This window comes from Pseudochaenichthys georgianus, chromosome 16 (assembly GCF_902827115.2).
Source record: "Pseudochaenichthys georgianus chromosome 16, fPseGeo1.2, whole genome shotgun sequence".
NCBI lineage: Eukaryota > Metazoa > Chordata > Actinopteri > Perciformes > Channichthyidae > Pseudochaenichthys > Pseudochaenichthys georgianus.
The window spans coordinates 23,598,101-23,615,884 of NC_047518.2; the positions used below are offsets into that span (position 1 = coordinate 23,598,101).

At 43.0% G+C, this 17,784-nt stretch overlaps 1 protein-coding gene across 1 annotated transcript; it reads left to right on the plus strand.

Annotated features, from left to right (window-relative positions):
• The first annotated feature begins 9,704 nt into the window (after positions 1–9,704).
• oprd1b (opioid receptor, delta 1b) lies at positions 9,705–13,632 on the plus strand. The gene is given in 4 exon segments (XM_034103025.2): positions 9,705–9,937; positions 11,025–11,380; positions 12,991–13,271; positions 13,273–13,632. Coding segments are annotated over 4 exon segments (1,107 nt in total). The 5' UTR covers positions 9,705–9,716; the 3' UTR covers positions 13,522–13,632.
• The last annotated feature ends 4,152 nt before the right edge of the window (positions 13,633–17,784 follow it).

Below are 17,784 nucleotides of genomic sequence, written 5' to 3' on the forward strand. Positions count from 1 at the left end.
ACCTGTCCCAGCAACAAACACGGGGAAATCGGCCAGGACAATGTCCCCTTGACACCGATTCCTGAGGTTATAGATTAGCCTCCAGATGTAATGAGTAGAGAAACCCAAAAAAAATGCAGCAGCTCAGTTCTCTCAGGTAATTTTAATACACCGTTGATCTCAAACGCTGGCGAGTCAATCTCAAAATAGAAATGTACTCACCAATGTTTCAAAGATCTGAAGGTGCCTGTTCGTGACGCCAATATGTGAGAGAGATTTTCTTTTCAGCAATGTTGATGGAAGGAATGGAGGCTGGAGTCCGCTTTATATCAAACACTGGGTTTATTGAGAGCCAACGGCCGTGAGTGAGCTCAAAGCGTTTACACAACATGCTATGAGAAAACCCTCCAACTCACTGAAGCATTACACAGAAAACACAGACGATCTACCGGAGAATCCGGGAGGGGCCTCTATTTCGCGCGTCTTCTGATCGATAATCACCAAGCACATGGATTCAGAGACAAAGACAGTCTGTTAAAGTCCTCTGGCAGTTAGTCACAGTCCCCCAACAGGAAAGCGGAACCTTTAACCCTTTAACCTTTAAACCTTTAAACCCCTGCTCTAAGTTATGGCAGACCTATGTGAAACACAAAATGCTTTTTGGTACAAACACTTAAACAAAATATTTCCCTCACAGATAGGACATTCTTCCTAAAGTCGAGTACTACAGCACGAAACACAAAATAACCGACATCATCTTTGATGTGTATCATCAGTCCAGCCTGAAGGCAGAGGCAAGATCTAAACGAGGAAAGGCCATCAGAAGGAGAGTAACAGCGACAAGTAAAACTCCCTCCAATTGGCAGAGCTTCCTTAGAGATAGCACCAACAAAACAGAGCTATTCCATTTCCTTGCCGACAAAGTGGCTGAAATGACAACGGGCAATCCAGTTATCATGACTAAAGGAGAAAATGCCATCACCACCACCAGTGACACCAGCGTTAACCTGGAGGAAGTGGCCCCATGTACCCATGAGGAAGCAGACACGCGAATATTCGTACATGCTCGGCATGCAGCCACCGAGGGATACAAGTCTCTGATGATTGAAGCTAATGACACGGACATTGTAGTTATTGCCATATCCCTTATGCCTTCTCTTGCCGCAACAGGTCTTGAGAAAATGTGGGTTGCATTTGGCAAAGGGGAGCACAGGAGATGGATCCCTATCCACGAACTTGTGTCTGCCATAGGACCAGAGAAAACGAGTGGGATGCTCTTCTTCCATGCCTTCACCGGTTGTATCATCTTTCAATGGCAAAGGGAAAAAGACAGCATGGCAGACATGGAATGTATGCAATGAAGCATCAGTCATCTTCACGAAACTCAGTCAGTGCCCATCAAAGATTGAGGAATCTGATCTACAAATCCTGGAGAAATTGTGGTCCTGATGTATGACAGATCAAGTTCAGTTGCGTCTGTGAATGAGGCGAGGCTTGCTCTCTTTGCACGAAAGCAGAGGTCATATGATTTAATTCCACCAACACAAGGAGCACTCAAGGAACATGCCAAGCGAGCTGCATATGAAGCAGGACACATTTGGAGCCAGGCAATAGTCCGCCAGCCAGAGCCTCAGTGTCCGTCCGAGTGGGGTTGGTTCAAAGAAGATGACTCGTGGAAGCTCTTCTGGACTGCCCTTGCTCCCATAGCTAAAAGCTGCCAGGAGTTAACGAAATGTGGATGCAAGACACAATGTAGTGGAAGGTGCAAATGCTTCCGTTTCGGACTAAGTTGTACTCCACTATGCAGTTGTTTTTGTCAGACCTAGCTAGTCAGAACAATGAACATTGCAGGGCAGAAAAACATTGCAATAGAACTGGGACCGGTTCGTGTTATATTCACCCCAGGCGCATTACGAACGAGGTGCAGATTTTGTTGATGGCATGATACCCCTTGCCTATCAAATTGCCTTTAGGAAATACTAGAATTTAAAAAATAATAACGGCAAATTTAAAGTGATAATTCAGCATCAATAACTGGAAGTGCTGAACAAAACAGAAAAAGACAATTTGGGTGAATCTAAACTTGTATATTAAAGTAATACTTTTGCACCTAAAGCCACATATGGCAGGTAAGGGGTTAATACCACATCATACATGTGTTTTGATATCATAATCGGTTTCGCCAGTGTTGAAAACATATAAATCGCCACCATGACCTACTGAATTGGACAGATCTATCCAAAGTTATCAGGAAATGTCACCTATGGGGTGGTCATCTGGCGGCCATCTTGGAAAGATGGCCGCCATCTTGGAATTTCAAGTGGCTAGCACTTTTTTCTCATAAAGTGACATAAAATAAATATTCCTGCCAAGTTTCATGCTTGTATCATCATTTGAACGATTGACCTTGTTATCTGCTCCACTATGGGGGGGAAAAGTGGCCCGGGGATTAATTGACAGACAGGCCCACTTAATGCGCGGCATGTATCGGCTGACCGGCGACGAAAGTATGTTACTTAACAAAAAACCCTATGCATTTTATGTTATTTTGGACAATTATTCATATAGTAATCACATTACCTGAGCCCTTGAGTTGCCTCGAGCAAAAATAGTTACGGCATATATTTAGTGATTTTAATGTTAACAGATCATTGATGCAATAACATTTTGACCCAATTTGCCTGACTTGACACATGGAATAAAACATGGGCGTAGGAAGCATCCTAAATGTGGGTGAGACAATTTAACAGGGGGTGTGGGTAGGTGGTGGACCTCACCTCCTCTAGGGGGGTCTGGGGGCAAGCTCCCCCGGGAAGATTTGTTTTTAAATGTTGAAGTTAAATGCATCAATCTGGTCCATTTTGAGAGCAAAATTAGGGACTAAATCTATGGCAGTCAGTAGGGGCTTGGACTGTGAGCCGTAGGGTCGCCGGTTCAAGTCCCCGACTAGACCTATTTGGAGTGTGGACTTCTACTTGGAGAGGTCCCAGTTCACCTCCTGCCGTGGTGCCCTTGAGCAAGGCACCAGACATCCCCCTTGCCCCCTCACTCCCATTGCTCCGCGGGCGCTGTACAATAGCTGCCCACTGCTCCTAGTACTAGACTCCTGGTACTAGGATGGGTTAAAAGCAGAGAACACATTTCACTGTGTGCTCTGCAAGTGTGACCATTAAAGAGGGTTTCACCCCTCCCAATTCTTCTTCTTCTTCTCCCAATTCTTCTTCTTCTTCTTCTTCTTCTTCTTCTTCTTCTTCTTCTTCTTCTTCTTCTTCTTTCTGTTATATATATAAACATTTTTTACCGGGGAAACTCCCGGTATTCCCAATGGCCAGTCCGCCCCTGGCTACTTTTATAATTCAGTAATCACACTACAGTTACTAACATTGCCCCGACACGCGTTACTTCGTTACTTACTAAAATCAGTCATAATCAAACCTCAACAAACACCTGCAAAGAACACATGCTAAGGTGAAGCTAACGCACAGCTATTTGTTGTTTGTTTATATCCTATGTTTATATCACGTAGTCTGTTCTTCTTCTCTGTTTTCTGATTGTTGCCTGTTTTGAATGACGAATACACACTACTGCCGCGTGCTGGTAAGGAGAGTTATTGCCACTCACGCATGCGCAGTTCGTACGTGCTCGGCTGAAGTCTTTGCGGTGTCTGGTTCGAGAAGGGTCTAGCTGTATGGGGGTTATTCCCTATCTTTATTCAGATAGCAGGAGACAGAGGACAGCCATGGTCAGATAGGAAAACATTCAGGATCTGGATCAGTCTTATGCGACAATGGAAACTTAACTAAAGAGAACATTTGAAACTTTAGCAGTCTGCGTGATCTGCCTGCAGGGAGGGGCGGGCCGGCCCTGCGAGTAAAGTAACGTTACTTTATGTAGAGAGTAACAAAGTAGTGTAATATATTACTTTTTTTAAAGTAATATGTAATATGTAATATATTACTTTTTTTTAGTAACGACCCCATCTCTGCCAATCACAATGCGTGACGTCATTACGTTAACTGGTAAGAGACGTACCCCGAACACATCGTGTACCCCGAACTCATCGTGTACCGACACCGGCTCTACCCCACAGTTTGCCGCTTGATTCTGTTAGGGTGAGTGAAGCAGGCAGGACCCAAATGCAGAATAAACAGAAAAAAATACCTTTATTTCAAGGTTTTAAGGAACAAACAGAACACTACCTCGTGAACACGGTCAACGACAAACAATGAACCAACAATGACAAACAGAAAAACCAGAACTTAAATACACACAAGACTAATCACACAAACAAGACGCAGGTGAGGAGGGAGGAGAAAACAAAGGGGCACCAGGTGAACACAATCGGGTAATCAGGTAGGAGGGAACACAGACAGAAAGCAGGCAAGACGGGGTGAAGACTCTTTAAAATAAAACATGAAACCAAAGACAGAAAAAGACAAGACAAAACACAACACAGATGGATCGTGACACAGAAAAGCCACATTAGCATTTTGTTTGTGTCCTCTAACTGCACTGTACATACTAACCCATTTCTCTCTCTTTTACAACACTTTTCTAGCCAACTCTCCAAACGGTGTACAGAGAAAGATGTGTCTCTTCATACACTCCATGCCATTACCGAGAGCACCTGCACTCACAGTATTTTTAGCCCTCTTCATTAGGGGGGGTAGATAACCCTCTAATCTAACCCTGTGTGTCATCATAGCTCCCACAGCATAAGCAGGTGTCACCCACTGTTCACCCACACAGCTGTAACTGACATTATACTTTGTGAATTTACTCCCCGAACTGCTGTGTAAGTCATTTCCTGCCGGCGGGGCTCCACTTGGACTGTTGTTTTTCTGATGGAGCGTTGTTATCAGGGCTTCTGGGTCAGAGTGGTGTAGATGGATGTTAAGATCAGAATGTCATGTGACATAGGCTGAACTGATACGTGTGAACGATAACCCATGTGACCCGTCCACCCCCACTGCTTCCCTCCCATCATTTCACACTCACTGAAAGGCTCGCCCTTATATTGTCTGGTTTAAAAAAAAAAAAACACCTTTTCGACCTTAAAGCTTACAGGGGTGTAATTTGGGGGTTTTAATGAATGAAAGTACTTTACCAAGTGAATGATTCATTGGTGTTTAAGATGAAAAATAAGCAGTTTAAATGTATTCACTTCAGTATTGTGAAGAAAATGTATAGAGAAAATTATAACATTTATTATAGTAACATTTATATCCTCACAAAGTTAAGTATATTTAAATGTGTACTTGCAATAGAGTTGGACTTACAGCACTACAATGCACTTGAAAATTAAGCCTTAATGCAGGGACATTTAAGCTTTTTTATAACATTATATTTTTAAACTCCCACTGCTATTTTGATTACACTTTGCGTAATCCTTAAATATAACACATCACATTATAAATGCTAACATGCTGATGTTAAGCATGTTTACCATGTTCATTGATTGTATTTAGTGAGTTTCACACTAACATTTTATTTTAACTGTGTGGGAAGTTGGGAACACAACATTTTTTACCAACATTTGTAACACTCTCTATATATTTATAGTTACAGTATATACTATATATATATATATATATATATATGCGTGTGTGTATGTTGAGATATTTCTCAGGATAAGTGAACACTTTGAACTGCTTGTAGCACTAAAGAAAGAGACAGAGCAACACCATAACCATCAGGATTCATCCTCCTGGAACTATACATATCTGTACTGAAATGTATTGCAAGTCATTCAATGCTGCTTGATATATTAAGATAAGATAAGATAGGTGGGCCGTCATTGATCCCCATGAGGAAATGCAGGTGTTACAGTAGCAACAGAATAAGAGAGAAATGTAGGACATTACAGAAGATAATTCACACTGGGATACTAAGAATAAGCAAACCTGTTGTAGTCTGGACTAAAGTGGTAGACCATCTGACATTGCCATCTGTAGCTTGCATGCCTAAAAACTTTGTTGAGGTTTTATGCTTACCCGTGGATGGCTAGAAATCTACACATTAGCTGCAAACAAACGTCCTCATTAGGGAAAGAGAAATTAGCTTGCTGAACTCCCAAAATGAGCCAGAGTGTGATAATTCCTGCTCTTCTTCCAAAGATCAAGACGTGCATGATCTTTGGAAGAAGCGTTAAAGGGGCAAGGCACCAGAGCTTGTATTGTATAAAGGTCACTTTGCATAGTGCATAAAAACTCCCACTTCCAGTTAGAAACAAAATAGACACAGCCACAAAAGGATTTTGATTAATTGAAACGCTCTCAAACAGACACACACGGTCACATGAAGCGTTATGTCCTAATGGTTTCTGATGTTCTCAGTAATGAGCTACAGACAAAAGGCAGCTCCAGATAAATGAGCGAGTTGATGAGAATGTGTGTCGGCTACCTATAGAGTTATGTAATATGGTCAAGGAGAATAACTCTGATTGAAAACAAATTCAGAGTTGTTGAAGGAATGAACCTGCATCAATGTGTTTGCTTATGACACATGAAGGGAAATGCAGCAATGTGTAGGACTCTCATCGAAATCCTCCCTCTTAAATATTTAATCCGCCTTATTTTACAACTGACAGGTGATTGCATCACTCCTGTGGTTTAGTAAGGTCATTTAACCCTCTGGAGTCGGTGGACGCGCCGACGCGTCCAGGTACGCATAATTTTACGTAATTAATCATATATTTTCGATTATAAGGAGTAGAAACATGATTCAGATATCCGCGGAATCGCTGGAAGAGTAGCTTTCCAGCGGTATCTCCTGTGAGATTGTAACCAGGGCACAGCAGCCAATATGGCCGCTCAAAGCAGCTTGACTTTACACTGTGTGGGATTGGTGGATTCGTGTGTCCGTCAAGGAAATCTCAGCCGGCAGACATCATGGTCTGAAATGACCAATGGACATCGAGAAATCACTAAGGACCTACCCACCAAGTAAAAAAAACATAAACCACGTGTCTCCCATCAGTTTACGTCTGTGTAGAGAGAGAGAGAGACAGAGAAAATGGCTAAAAAAAGTTGCCGACTTCACTAGAGATTTTTGTCGCTAGCAGCAGTGAAGATAGAGCCTCAGATGTTCATAACCTGAAGTCTTCGACTCTTCTGAAGAAGAAGAACACAAAGACAACAACAAGGATCCATTTGGACATGGGTAAGTGTAAATATTACAGTAATAGTGTACTGGAAATGTATGGGGAATACCGCGAAAATGAACAATAGGTTTATTGATATATATTTGTTATCGATAGTCATGAACTTTTTCTTGGGACAAAATAGACTCCATTAGCAAACGTTTACTCTGTGTTAACGTTATTTTGGTGTGTAAAAGTGAGATTACATGTGTAGATGATTAAATTAATCATTTATTCGTCCCACAACGGAGACATTTACAGTGACATGTTTTTGCCATCGATTATTTTATCATACTGTTCTGTACAGATGAGAATTAGTCAGATTTATTTATGTGTGCCTGTTATTATTTTACCGTCCTGTACAGATGAGACTTTTTAATCAGATGTAGCCTATGTATATGTGTGTCTGTGATTTTATACTGAATGTAAAGTAACTGGAAATACCTGTGTGTGTGTGTGTGTGTGTGTGTGTGTGTGTGTGTGTGTGTGTGTGTGTGTGTGTGTGTGTGTGTGTGTGTGTGTGAGAGTGAGACTCCTTTTCCAACCTCCCAAACTTTCTTTTTATGTGTGCATTGTTATTTGTGCTTGAGCAACATTTTACTTGAACTTTATTTCAATTAAATTAGTTGTAATTATTGTCCTACATTTTTATTTGTTTTACAGAGATGTTTCACAGCTGTCTGGGCCTAGTGGCCCACAGGCGGCGTTTATCCAGCAGCCACAACATCCATCTGTGCCGGCCCCCAGGTCAAGATCTACTGTAGCTCAAGGGCCTTCACCAGAGCCATCACCACCAAGGACCAGCAGACCAGCATCACTACAGCTGCCTCCACCTCCATCTGCGGCTGCCACCAGGTCAAGATACACCTCAGCACAAAGGCTCCACCACAGCCATCACCTTCAACCCAGCCAGCAAGGAGGTCTCGTGGAGGTCTCGTATATCACTTGTACACCCCACCTACACAGCAGCCCATGCACCATCACCCCCACCTACACAGCAGCCAGACCCACTGTCTTGGAAGACAGACAAAGACCTTGACACTGTCTTGACATTTATAATGAATAGTTGGTTGAAAGTTCTGATGTTCAATATTGTAAATAGTTAGATTTTCCAGTTTCTTATATTTATATAAATAGTTGGTTGAAAAAAACATATTTATAATAAATTGTTGGTTGAAAAAAGGTTGAATGCTCAATTTGTATTTGTACACATCACATGAACCTTGGTATGTAATATGAAGTCATTATTCAGTCCTAATGTATCTCAGTCCCTGCTGTGGTGAAAGTAGAGTGATAAACACTTGTTTTACTCAAAATTTGAATTACATTTTTTTCATTTTAGACATGAATTACACATTTATATACAGTGTAATTCAAATATTTCACTGCTTTTGTGATCCTAAGACTTTGGTAACCAAATCTAAAACACCAAAACATTTCGATCACATGAGTAAATTTGTGTTTTCACAAGAGTTTTGAAGATTTTCCGAAAATCGGATGTAACATTTTAAGCTTTTGAGCTACTTATCTCATCAAACAGTGCTCTAAGGTGAGTAATTTGCATATATAGCAATACCAGAGATTGTCCTGAACACTTTGATATTTAACACACGGGGTGCCATGTGAGAAGAAATACATTTAAAAAGGGGATTTAAGAAAACGTCAAATTCGTGAAAATACCCTTAGACTCCAGAGGGTTTTAAAGGAGGTGACTGCAATCATGGCGCATCCCTCCCAAACACGGGCCATGTAGAGTGGGAGAAGAGGCAGTAGTACCTCAGGGGACCAATAAGAGTGATGGCTCAATGAAGACTGTCTAATTGAGCTGCTACAATGAGAGATGTTCAGAAGAGGTTTAACTGACATTGTTTGATGAGCTTATGGCAAGACATTTGAGTATTTATTCCATATCCTTGATATCAGAGATGGCAGCTACACTAGTTGGCTCTTTGATTTCACTTGTTAGATAAATATGGTCACACTAGTTTGACACTCTGCTTTGCTAGTTCAATAAAACATTGTACTAGTCACTCTTTTTAAGCAACTAGTGGCACTTTTGTCCGACTAGTTACCACATAAGCCTTACTAGTGACCCTAGGAGCAGCACTATAGCACCAAAGTACCAACATGTAAGCTTTTTGATGAACTAGTGGCCCTCTGACCGTACTAGTGACACTTATGGCAAGCCATTTGAGTATTTATTCCATATCCTTGATATCAGACGGCATGTACAACAAGAAGAAGTTATTTTGGATAAAAAACAAGTAGAACTCCAAAAATGAATGAGAGGAAGCATTGGTTATATTGTTTATCTAAATAAAGCACTTTGACAAATGGAATCCATTTAGGGAGAGTAAGAAATGGGTTGGATAACACATCTTGTTTTGTGTGCGCTTTGGCAAAGGGAGACACACAGAGAAAGAAAGAGAGAGAGAGCGACAGAGAGACACAGAGAGAGGGAGAGTGAATGAGAGAGGGAGGGAGGGAGATGGACCTCCTCCGGGCGTCTCGTTACTAATTTGTCGAGTTTTCTTGCGCACCGGCTTTGGATACCTCTGACTTCTCCATGCGCCAGATTCTTGCCTGAAACCTTAACATGGATCTACTTCCCTACTATGCTTTTGGTGGTTTTAACGACTCAGTCTCCATAACTCCTTTCAATGTGACGGTAACAGAGGATCCTCTGCGCGTTCACTCGTACAGCAACGAGACCAACAGCAGGGCTGCAGTCATTGCCGTATGTATCACGGCTCTCTACTCTGTCATCTGCGTGGTAGGACTGCTGGGAAACGTGCTAGTGATGTACGGGGTGGTCAGGTAAGAAATAAATGATTGAACAAAGAGCCAGAAACTATTTAGTAAAACATACAAAAAACCTTCAAGGGGGAGAGGAAATAATGGGGTATTCGTGATTTAGTGGAAGATTACAGCTCTCACACACACACACACACAAAATAAGGAGGGGGGGTTGAGGGGTGAGCTACAGTTTTGCGTTGAAATTACTTGATTGTACAAATGACTCCAGTCAGGTTTGATGTTGTAAGCAGGTAGTTAATCGTCATGGGAATTAGGCTGCATGTTGAACCCTGACCTGCACAGCGACAGCGACGACTGCGGCACTGATTCATGTTCTCAAGATTCATGTCATGTTGATTTGTTGCTGAACTAATGCAGCTTAAATGAGATTGCAATGAAGTGATGGTCCGACCTCCACTGTCAATCAATAATCTCACTTAACTGCTCACTGTGTTAAAATATATGAGTTTCTGTACTGTTTTACAATTCAGAATAATGAGAGAAACAGAGAATACAACCAACATCCGGCCCACTCTCCTTGGTAAAGCAATTAACTTCAGCCTGTATGTTGTGATAAATCTCTTTACATGATGGGAGAGTAAGATAAAAGGGATGACATGTCTTCCCTCATCCTCAGAGCTTGTTGCTCCATTTAATTAAATATGACCAACTACTGTCATATTGTGGACTCATGTGGATGAATTCAAATGTAATTGGCCACTGGTTAAAGAAAAGAAACACACTATACACACTTTGAATCTGAAAATTAAAACTGAAGATTTCTCAGCAGGCAAGGACTCATTGTGCATTTTAATGGAGGCTTACAGACACTTTGGATCTCATGCATTTAGGGTTGTTCCCTGTAAAACATTAAGCATCTTTATTTGTTATTTGAGTGGAAATAGGAGATCATTGGTTTGAGAGAGGAAATGGATTAGACCAAATAATAAACTGGTTTCAAACCTTGATGGAAGTCGTGAGTCATCCAGAAACAGCAGCAGACAAATCTTGGAAACAAATAATACAATCTCCTCCATCTAACAACATTTCCCGTGGACTCTGCGTCAGAATCAGTAACACGTACCACATGCTTCTTTCAACCATCCAGGTATATCAAGATGAAGACCGCCACCAACATCTACATCTTCAACTTGGCTCTCGCCGACGCCCTCGCCACCAGTACCCTCCCCTTCCAGAGCGCCAAGTACCTGATGGGCACGTGGCCCTTTGGGGAGGTGTTGTGTAAAGTGGTGATCGCCATCGACTACTACAACATGTTCACCAGCATCTTCACGCTCACCATGATGAGCGTAGACCGCTACATCGCCGTCTGTCATCCCGTGAGGGCCCTGGACTTCCGCACGCCTGCCAAAGCCAAGCTCATCAACGTCTGCATCTGGATCCTCTCCTCTGCCGTTGGAGTGCCTGTGATGGTCATGGCTGTTACCAGGATGAAACCTGAAGGTGAGAGATTTTTTACTCATTAAGAAGAACATTTCCACATTTAGTCAAATTACTTTGGCCACAGCTGGGCCGAGGAAACGGCTGTAAACCTTTTCAAACACCTATTTACACATCCAGCTGTTACAGTACAACATTATGATTCACTTTAAAGGTCACCTATTGTGCATGTATTTTATACATCAATATGTGTCTCTGCGTTAAGGGATTCTGAAAGTTTCAAGAAAAAAGATTCGCTCTCTTTTTGTCCTGATTCATATGCCCCTTTCACACCAACGCGGTTCGGAGCTAGAGCCTGATAAGCACCGTTTTTTCTTGTTCACACCGCAGCAGAGCCGGCTCTTTTCCCCGAAAACCAATTCTTACCAAGCTCCAAAAAAATTCGGTCTAGAAGCAAGAACCGCATACGTCACACTTACATCGGAGGCGGGATCAACCTCCTGAACAACAACAAAAAGCCCACGTTTTCTCCAGTTTGTACACAGCGAAAACCCCAAACTTAAACCGTGGACCAGATTTGTAACAAACTGAAAAAAGTGAAGAAGGATTATCGGGACCAAAAGTGAGACCTCAGACGGAGTGGCAGCTGTCGTCCGAAAACAAGTCCACATTATGACTGGCTAGACTCTGTCAAAGAACATTTGAAAGTCGCTTGCGACGAATGGAAAGTTCGTGGTGAAGTCGTCCTGTTATTTCCATTTGGTTTCGACAAAGCAAAACGAGCAGCACTTCAATACAATCGGCCATTGTTGTTGTCGATGTGAGGGGTTTCTGCGCGGTTTGGCTTTATGAAGCAGGCACGGAAACGGCAACATCATGGCGCAAATGATGACTCAATGACGCAGCACCACTCGGGCTCTGGGCAGTGTGAACAAAATGTAGGCTGAAAAGAAAAACCGGTTCCTAACCAGAAGAGCGCAAGCACGGAGCTAGAACGGGATCCGCGTTGGTGAGAAAGGGGCATTATATAAAAACCTGTCTGAAAATGAGCTGATCTGATTTTGGCCACTTTATGATGTCATGTTTTTTTGGGTTGTGTAACCATTAGCCAATAACCAACCAAGGTAACTCCTCGAGCATAAAAGATATCTAAAGGAGCATATTGAATAGAATATGGTAATATAAAAAAATAAAAATAAAAGATTAAGAGCATAAAAGGAGTGACACCTTATTTTCATCTAAAGTAAAAGATGAGAATTAGCACTTTTGAAACGGGGCTGAAACAGAGGGGTTTATGGGATGCTACAATGCATGATCTGTTTGGTATTTGGAGCCAAACACTTCAGAGACATGTTTTGCATAAAACTGAGAACTACAATATATTGATGAAAAAGCGTATACTAGGGGACCTTTAAGTTCTGTTTCCCGCTACTTGACAAATGTAGGTGGAAGTTTCACTCTTTTTTTGTTGTAGTAGCCACCAGGTCCTGAGGAAAACATCAGGCTCCTTAGCTGCTAAATGCTGAACATTACACCTTTGTGCACACGTTATTTAACTCCTTATTTCGGCGAGTAATCAGGTCGTAAAAAAGAACATTTGAGCTGGGTTATTAACTTGAATTGGCCTTTTCACATGGCCCTCTGTTAAACCTCTAATTGTTTTAACTCCTCAGGAAACACTGCCTGCGAACTCAGATTCCCCAATCCTGACTGGTACTGGGAGACGGTGCTGAAGATCTGCGTGTTTATCTTTGCCTTCGTGGTCCCCGTCCTGGTCATCACCATCTGCTACGGTCTGATGATCCTGCGGCTCAAGAGCGTCCGTCTGCTCTCCGGTTCCAAGGAGAAGGACAGGACCATGCGGCGGATCACCCGCATGGTCCTGGTGGTCGTGGCAGCCTTCATCATCTGCTGGACTCCCATCCAGCTCTTCATCATTGTCAAGACCATGGTGAAAACTTGACAACACAAACCTGTGGGTGATTGCCTGCTGGCACCTGTGCATCGCGCTGGGCTACACCAACAGCAGTCTCAACCCTGTGCTTTACGCCTTCCTGGACGAGAATTTTAAAAGGTGCTTCAGGGATTTCTGCCTGCCCTATCGCTCCCGACTGGAGCAGAGCAGTTTCTCCAAAACGCGCAACAACACCAAGGAGCCCGTGTCTGTGTGTGCTCCTGCGACGACACAGAGACCGCCAGCCTGACTAGGCATGGATCAATGCGGGGGAGATCAGTTCAGGCCGACCTCCAGACTGAGGTCACCACCACAGGAGTCTGAGACCACAGACGTGGCCGTTTGAGCGCCATAATGTAAATGATGGATTGTGTTTTTGGTCTCAGATGATGACACTCCTGAGACACAACTCTTAAAAGATTGTTGTTTACAATTATCAAAAATATAAGGAAATGGATACAAAATGTATAACCATGTTGACCATATATTATGCTTTTTCTTTATTTTGGTTCGACACTAAGCTTTTAGACTGGAAGTCTTCACATCCATATTAGGTGAACAATGTAGGACACATTTCCAAAATTATCCGATTATCAGGAAGGCATAGAACCTAAACACGCAGACAAGGCCACAGGAGGACTATTTGTATGGCCAAACGGAGGCTGGTGTATGATTGGCTGAGTTGGTCACGTGACCTCAATCCAACAGATCATTTATTCCCCTGATGAAGGCCAGACTGACTCTGAATTTCCCCGTAACATTAGCAGTGCAACGCTGGAAGACAGTCAACAGGGAATATATTGCCGTCTGCTGTCGCCTTCAGCTAAATATTACCAGTGATGATGATTTATGTTAACTTGTCAAATGAATTTCCATCCCTGAATTTTGGGGTACCATCTATAAGGGACTACAAGTCATTTAGTGACACCGTCAAATTAAACTAAATGTAACCTTTTTGTGGCCATAGCTGGGTAGAGGAAATAGCTGTAAACTTTGACAAATGTCTATTTACACATCCAGCAGTTACAGAGCCACATGATGATTCAGTTTAAGTTCTGCTTCACGCAACTTGACAAATGTAAGTGGAAGTTTCACTCTCTTTTTAGCTGTTGTAGCCGCCAACTCCAGAGGAAAACATCAGGCTCTGCCAACTGCTTCCCTGAGTTTACCAGCTCACTGCGTCAGCTGTAAAGTGTTGTGTACAGTACAGGTTTTATGCTGAAAAAACACTATGGCAGAAGTGAAACTGAAAGGAAACTAAAAATCAAAACAAGAAGCTGAAAGACTCTACAGCGCAATGGAAGCCTAGAGTCGAAGAAGTATTTCCTAACAGTGCTTTTACATGACAGTCATTTTAAAGTTAAATTAAAACTAAGTGAGGTTTTATTTCACGCCCAACGGACTATAGAACCAATACAAGGATAAAAGTGTCACGATGCTAAACTGTCTCACTGTACTGTATATTTACACTGGTAATACTATTGATACTCAACCTCGTTGGGAAGGTAATAAGAATTAAAAAATATTAACGCTTAGCTGAGACAACATTTTCTTTGTCTCCTTAATATTTAAATGAAGCGATGCATCCAATTTCATGCTTCTTGCTGTGATATTCAGAGTAGAGATAATTACAGAGGAAGGCCACATTATTAATCAAAGACTACAGAGCAACATGTGTTCCATCCTACACATGTTATACCATGAAAACACAGCCTTGATGATTGAGCAGAGATGACTGACGCTTCAAGCCTACGTTCAGCGGACTCATTGTTTCCACTCCTCTGGCAGTCAAGCTGCTTTGGTTTCTTTTGTACAACAAAAAACATTCATCTGACAGTCAGCTGAGGAGCTGAAGGGGAACGTGTGTCACGCTCACAGGTACAGATTAGAACCCAATAGCATGACACAGATACAACCAGTGTTCAGAATGTTCCGTTTATTCGGGTCAGGGACAGGCAGGGTCAAATGCAGGAAATTCGAGAGGGGTCTGCCTGCAGACCTCCACTCTCAGGACAGTTCCGGTGCAGACCTCCACTCTCAGGACACCTCCACTGTCAGTACAGGAAGTGCACGCTAAGAATTCCAAAATAAAATCACCACTATCAGTACAGTGCCACTTTCCAAACAGGAAATGCACGCAAATACAAAATAAAATCGGATCGTGACACTTATTATATACATATGTATATATAGATATATACGGACACCTTGTATTGTAGTTACTATCAGTACAGCCGCAGCGCCACTTTCCGAACAGGAAATGCACGCAAATACAAAATAAAATAGTACTGACACTTATTATATAAATAAAGTATATATAGATATATATAAAAATAGGGACATCTTGTATTGTTTACTCTCAGTACAGCACCACTTTCCGAACAGGAAATGCACGCTAATACAACATAAAATAGCACTGACACTTATTATCTATATAGATATATCTATATATAAATACGACATCTTGTATTTTAGTTACACCCGCTAGACAACAGTGGAAGGTTCGAGAAACAACCGTGTTTGCCGGGTGCACCGCGGCGGAGGTGGGGAGGTTCCAGCTGGGAACCTCGACCCCGGTGCGGGACCCGTGGGACCCCTGGACTGTGTGTCTTGGTCACGCTTCATATCGGCCGGCGCGGAGGCCCTCCGACAGTGGGTCGCGTTTGCCATTAGATCAGTGAGAGGAGAGAAGAAAAATGCAACAAAAATTGTCAAAATCCGTTAATACATGGATGGGGGTGGGGGGGGCTGGACACAGGCCGTGGGGGGACACCCGAGACCGGGCAATGTCCCCGGTAGAACCCGGGTGAAATAGCCAAAAAAAAAAAAAAAACGGGGGAAAGTGAAAAAAAGTGTCCGAAAATAGGCACTCGTGAGGAGGGCAGAGTCCCCTGTCAACTCCCGTTACATTCCTCCATGGTGTCATTTGAGCGAAAAACTTTTACGAGAACCAGGATTGGGGGGTCAAAAGGGCTTGACCAAGGCCGACCCAAAGTGCACGGTGGTCGGACTCATCACCTCCGTGATGAGTCTCCATTGTGATTTGAAAACTTCCATCAAACGAGTCCTTCAGTGGGCGGGAAAAAAACGCGTCAGAATCGTCACTTCCTGTACTGACAGTGGAGGTGTCCTGAGAGTGGAGGTCTGCACCGGAACTGTCCTGAGGGTGGAGGTCTGCACGCAGGCTCCCATGGGAAATTCAGCAGTCAGGCAAACAAATCCAAGAAGAGGCAGGCAGAACAGGGCTCAGAACCAGGCGATGCGTCAGACAGGAAAACAAATCCAATCGGGGGGCAGGCAGGAAACTCAAGGTCTGATAACAGGCAGGCAGGGTCAAAACCGGGCAGGACAGATAACTAGGCAAAATATATTGAAACGCTGGAGCGCTTGGCAAAATACACAAGACAATCTGGCTGAGGACAAGAGAGAGTGAGATGGTATATATACTGTGGAGTTAATGAGGGAATGAGTAGCAGGTGAGGAGAAGGGCTGGGGAGACCAGGTGAGGGGAGTGAGCTGATTGCAAGAGCCTGGAGGAAGGCAGGATCTGAAATGACAGGAGAGTTAAGATGTGCCAAACCTAAGAACAACTATAAATGTGTTGAACTTGTGACAACGTGGACCAAAACGGACCAAACACATTAGCAAGGAACAAGAAGCTTGCTACACATATGACAGTTAATGGCATACAAGACACTGTCTTGCAGGAGGATATTGTGGTGTTGAGAATACTTTTTTTGCACATTTTGAAAGAACAGTCACACCGATGCCTCTCATCCTGCCATGCAGTTTGTAAAAAAGGCAACTGCATATCAAGTGTAGAGATAAGATTGTTCTGCAACAGCATATTGAGTCATAATGTGAGTTTTTGTATCATTGTGCTGTCAAGCTGTTGTGCCAGTAAGCTTCACTTGTAACTAATATGTAAAATGTTGATGTATTTACACTAAGTGCTATACATTTAAGCAGCATTGGAAATGTTCAAACAATATATTTTGTTGAATATATCTCTGTCGCTGTAGGAAGAGCATTGTCAATGTTTTCTGCGGCGTGATTGTTACGGTTGCTGTTTCTGTCTGCTCATTAATCTGCCTGTGAGTGTTTTCAGCTGTGCGTGTAATATGTAAATAAGCTGCGCAGTCGCCCTGACGTCATAGGCTGCCCATCCTCTGGTCCGCCTCTGAAGATGGTGATTGGATTGACGTCATCCAATCGCAGCGCACAGCCGGCGCACACCTGCTGGGAGGAGTAAGGCCGCGGACTATCACCACTCTGGAGCATAGGCGGAGTTTGACATTTGCGCTTGGGGGGGGGGGCGTCAGTACACAGTCCCAACTATTGCGTGGGGTGCTACGGATACAGTAGCAATAAAGCCAGCGCTCACCGCACTGAGTATGACTTTTCCACATACGAACGAAACTCGTCCCGTTATGCACGCCTCATGCCCGCCGTACACACACACTCATATGGAAGGCGCGGTCTCTCCCCCCAACAACAGTGCATTACATAACTG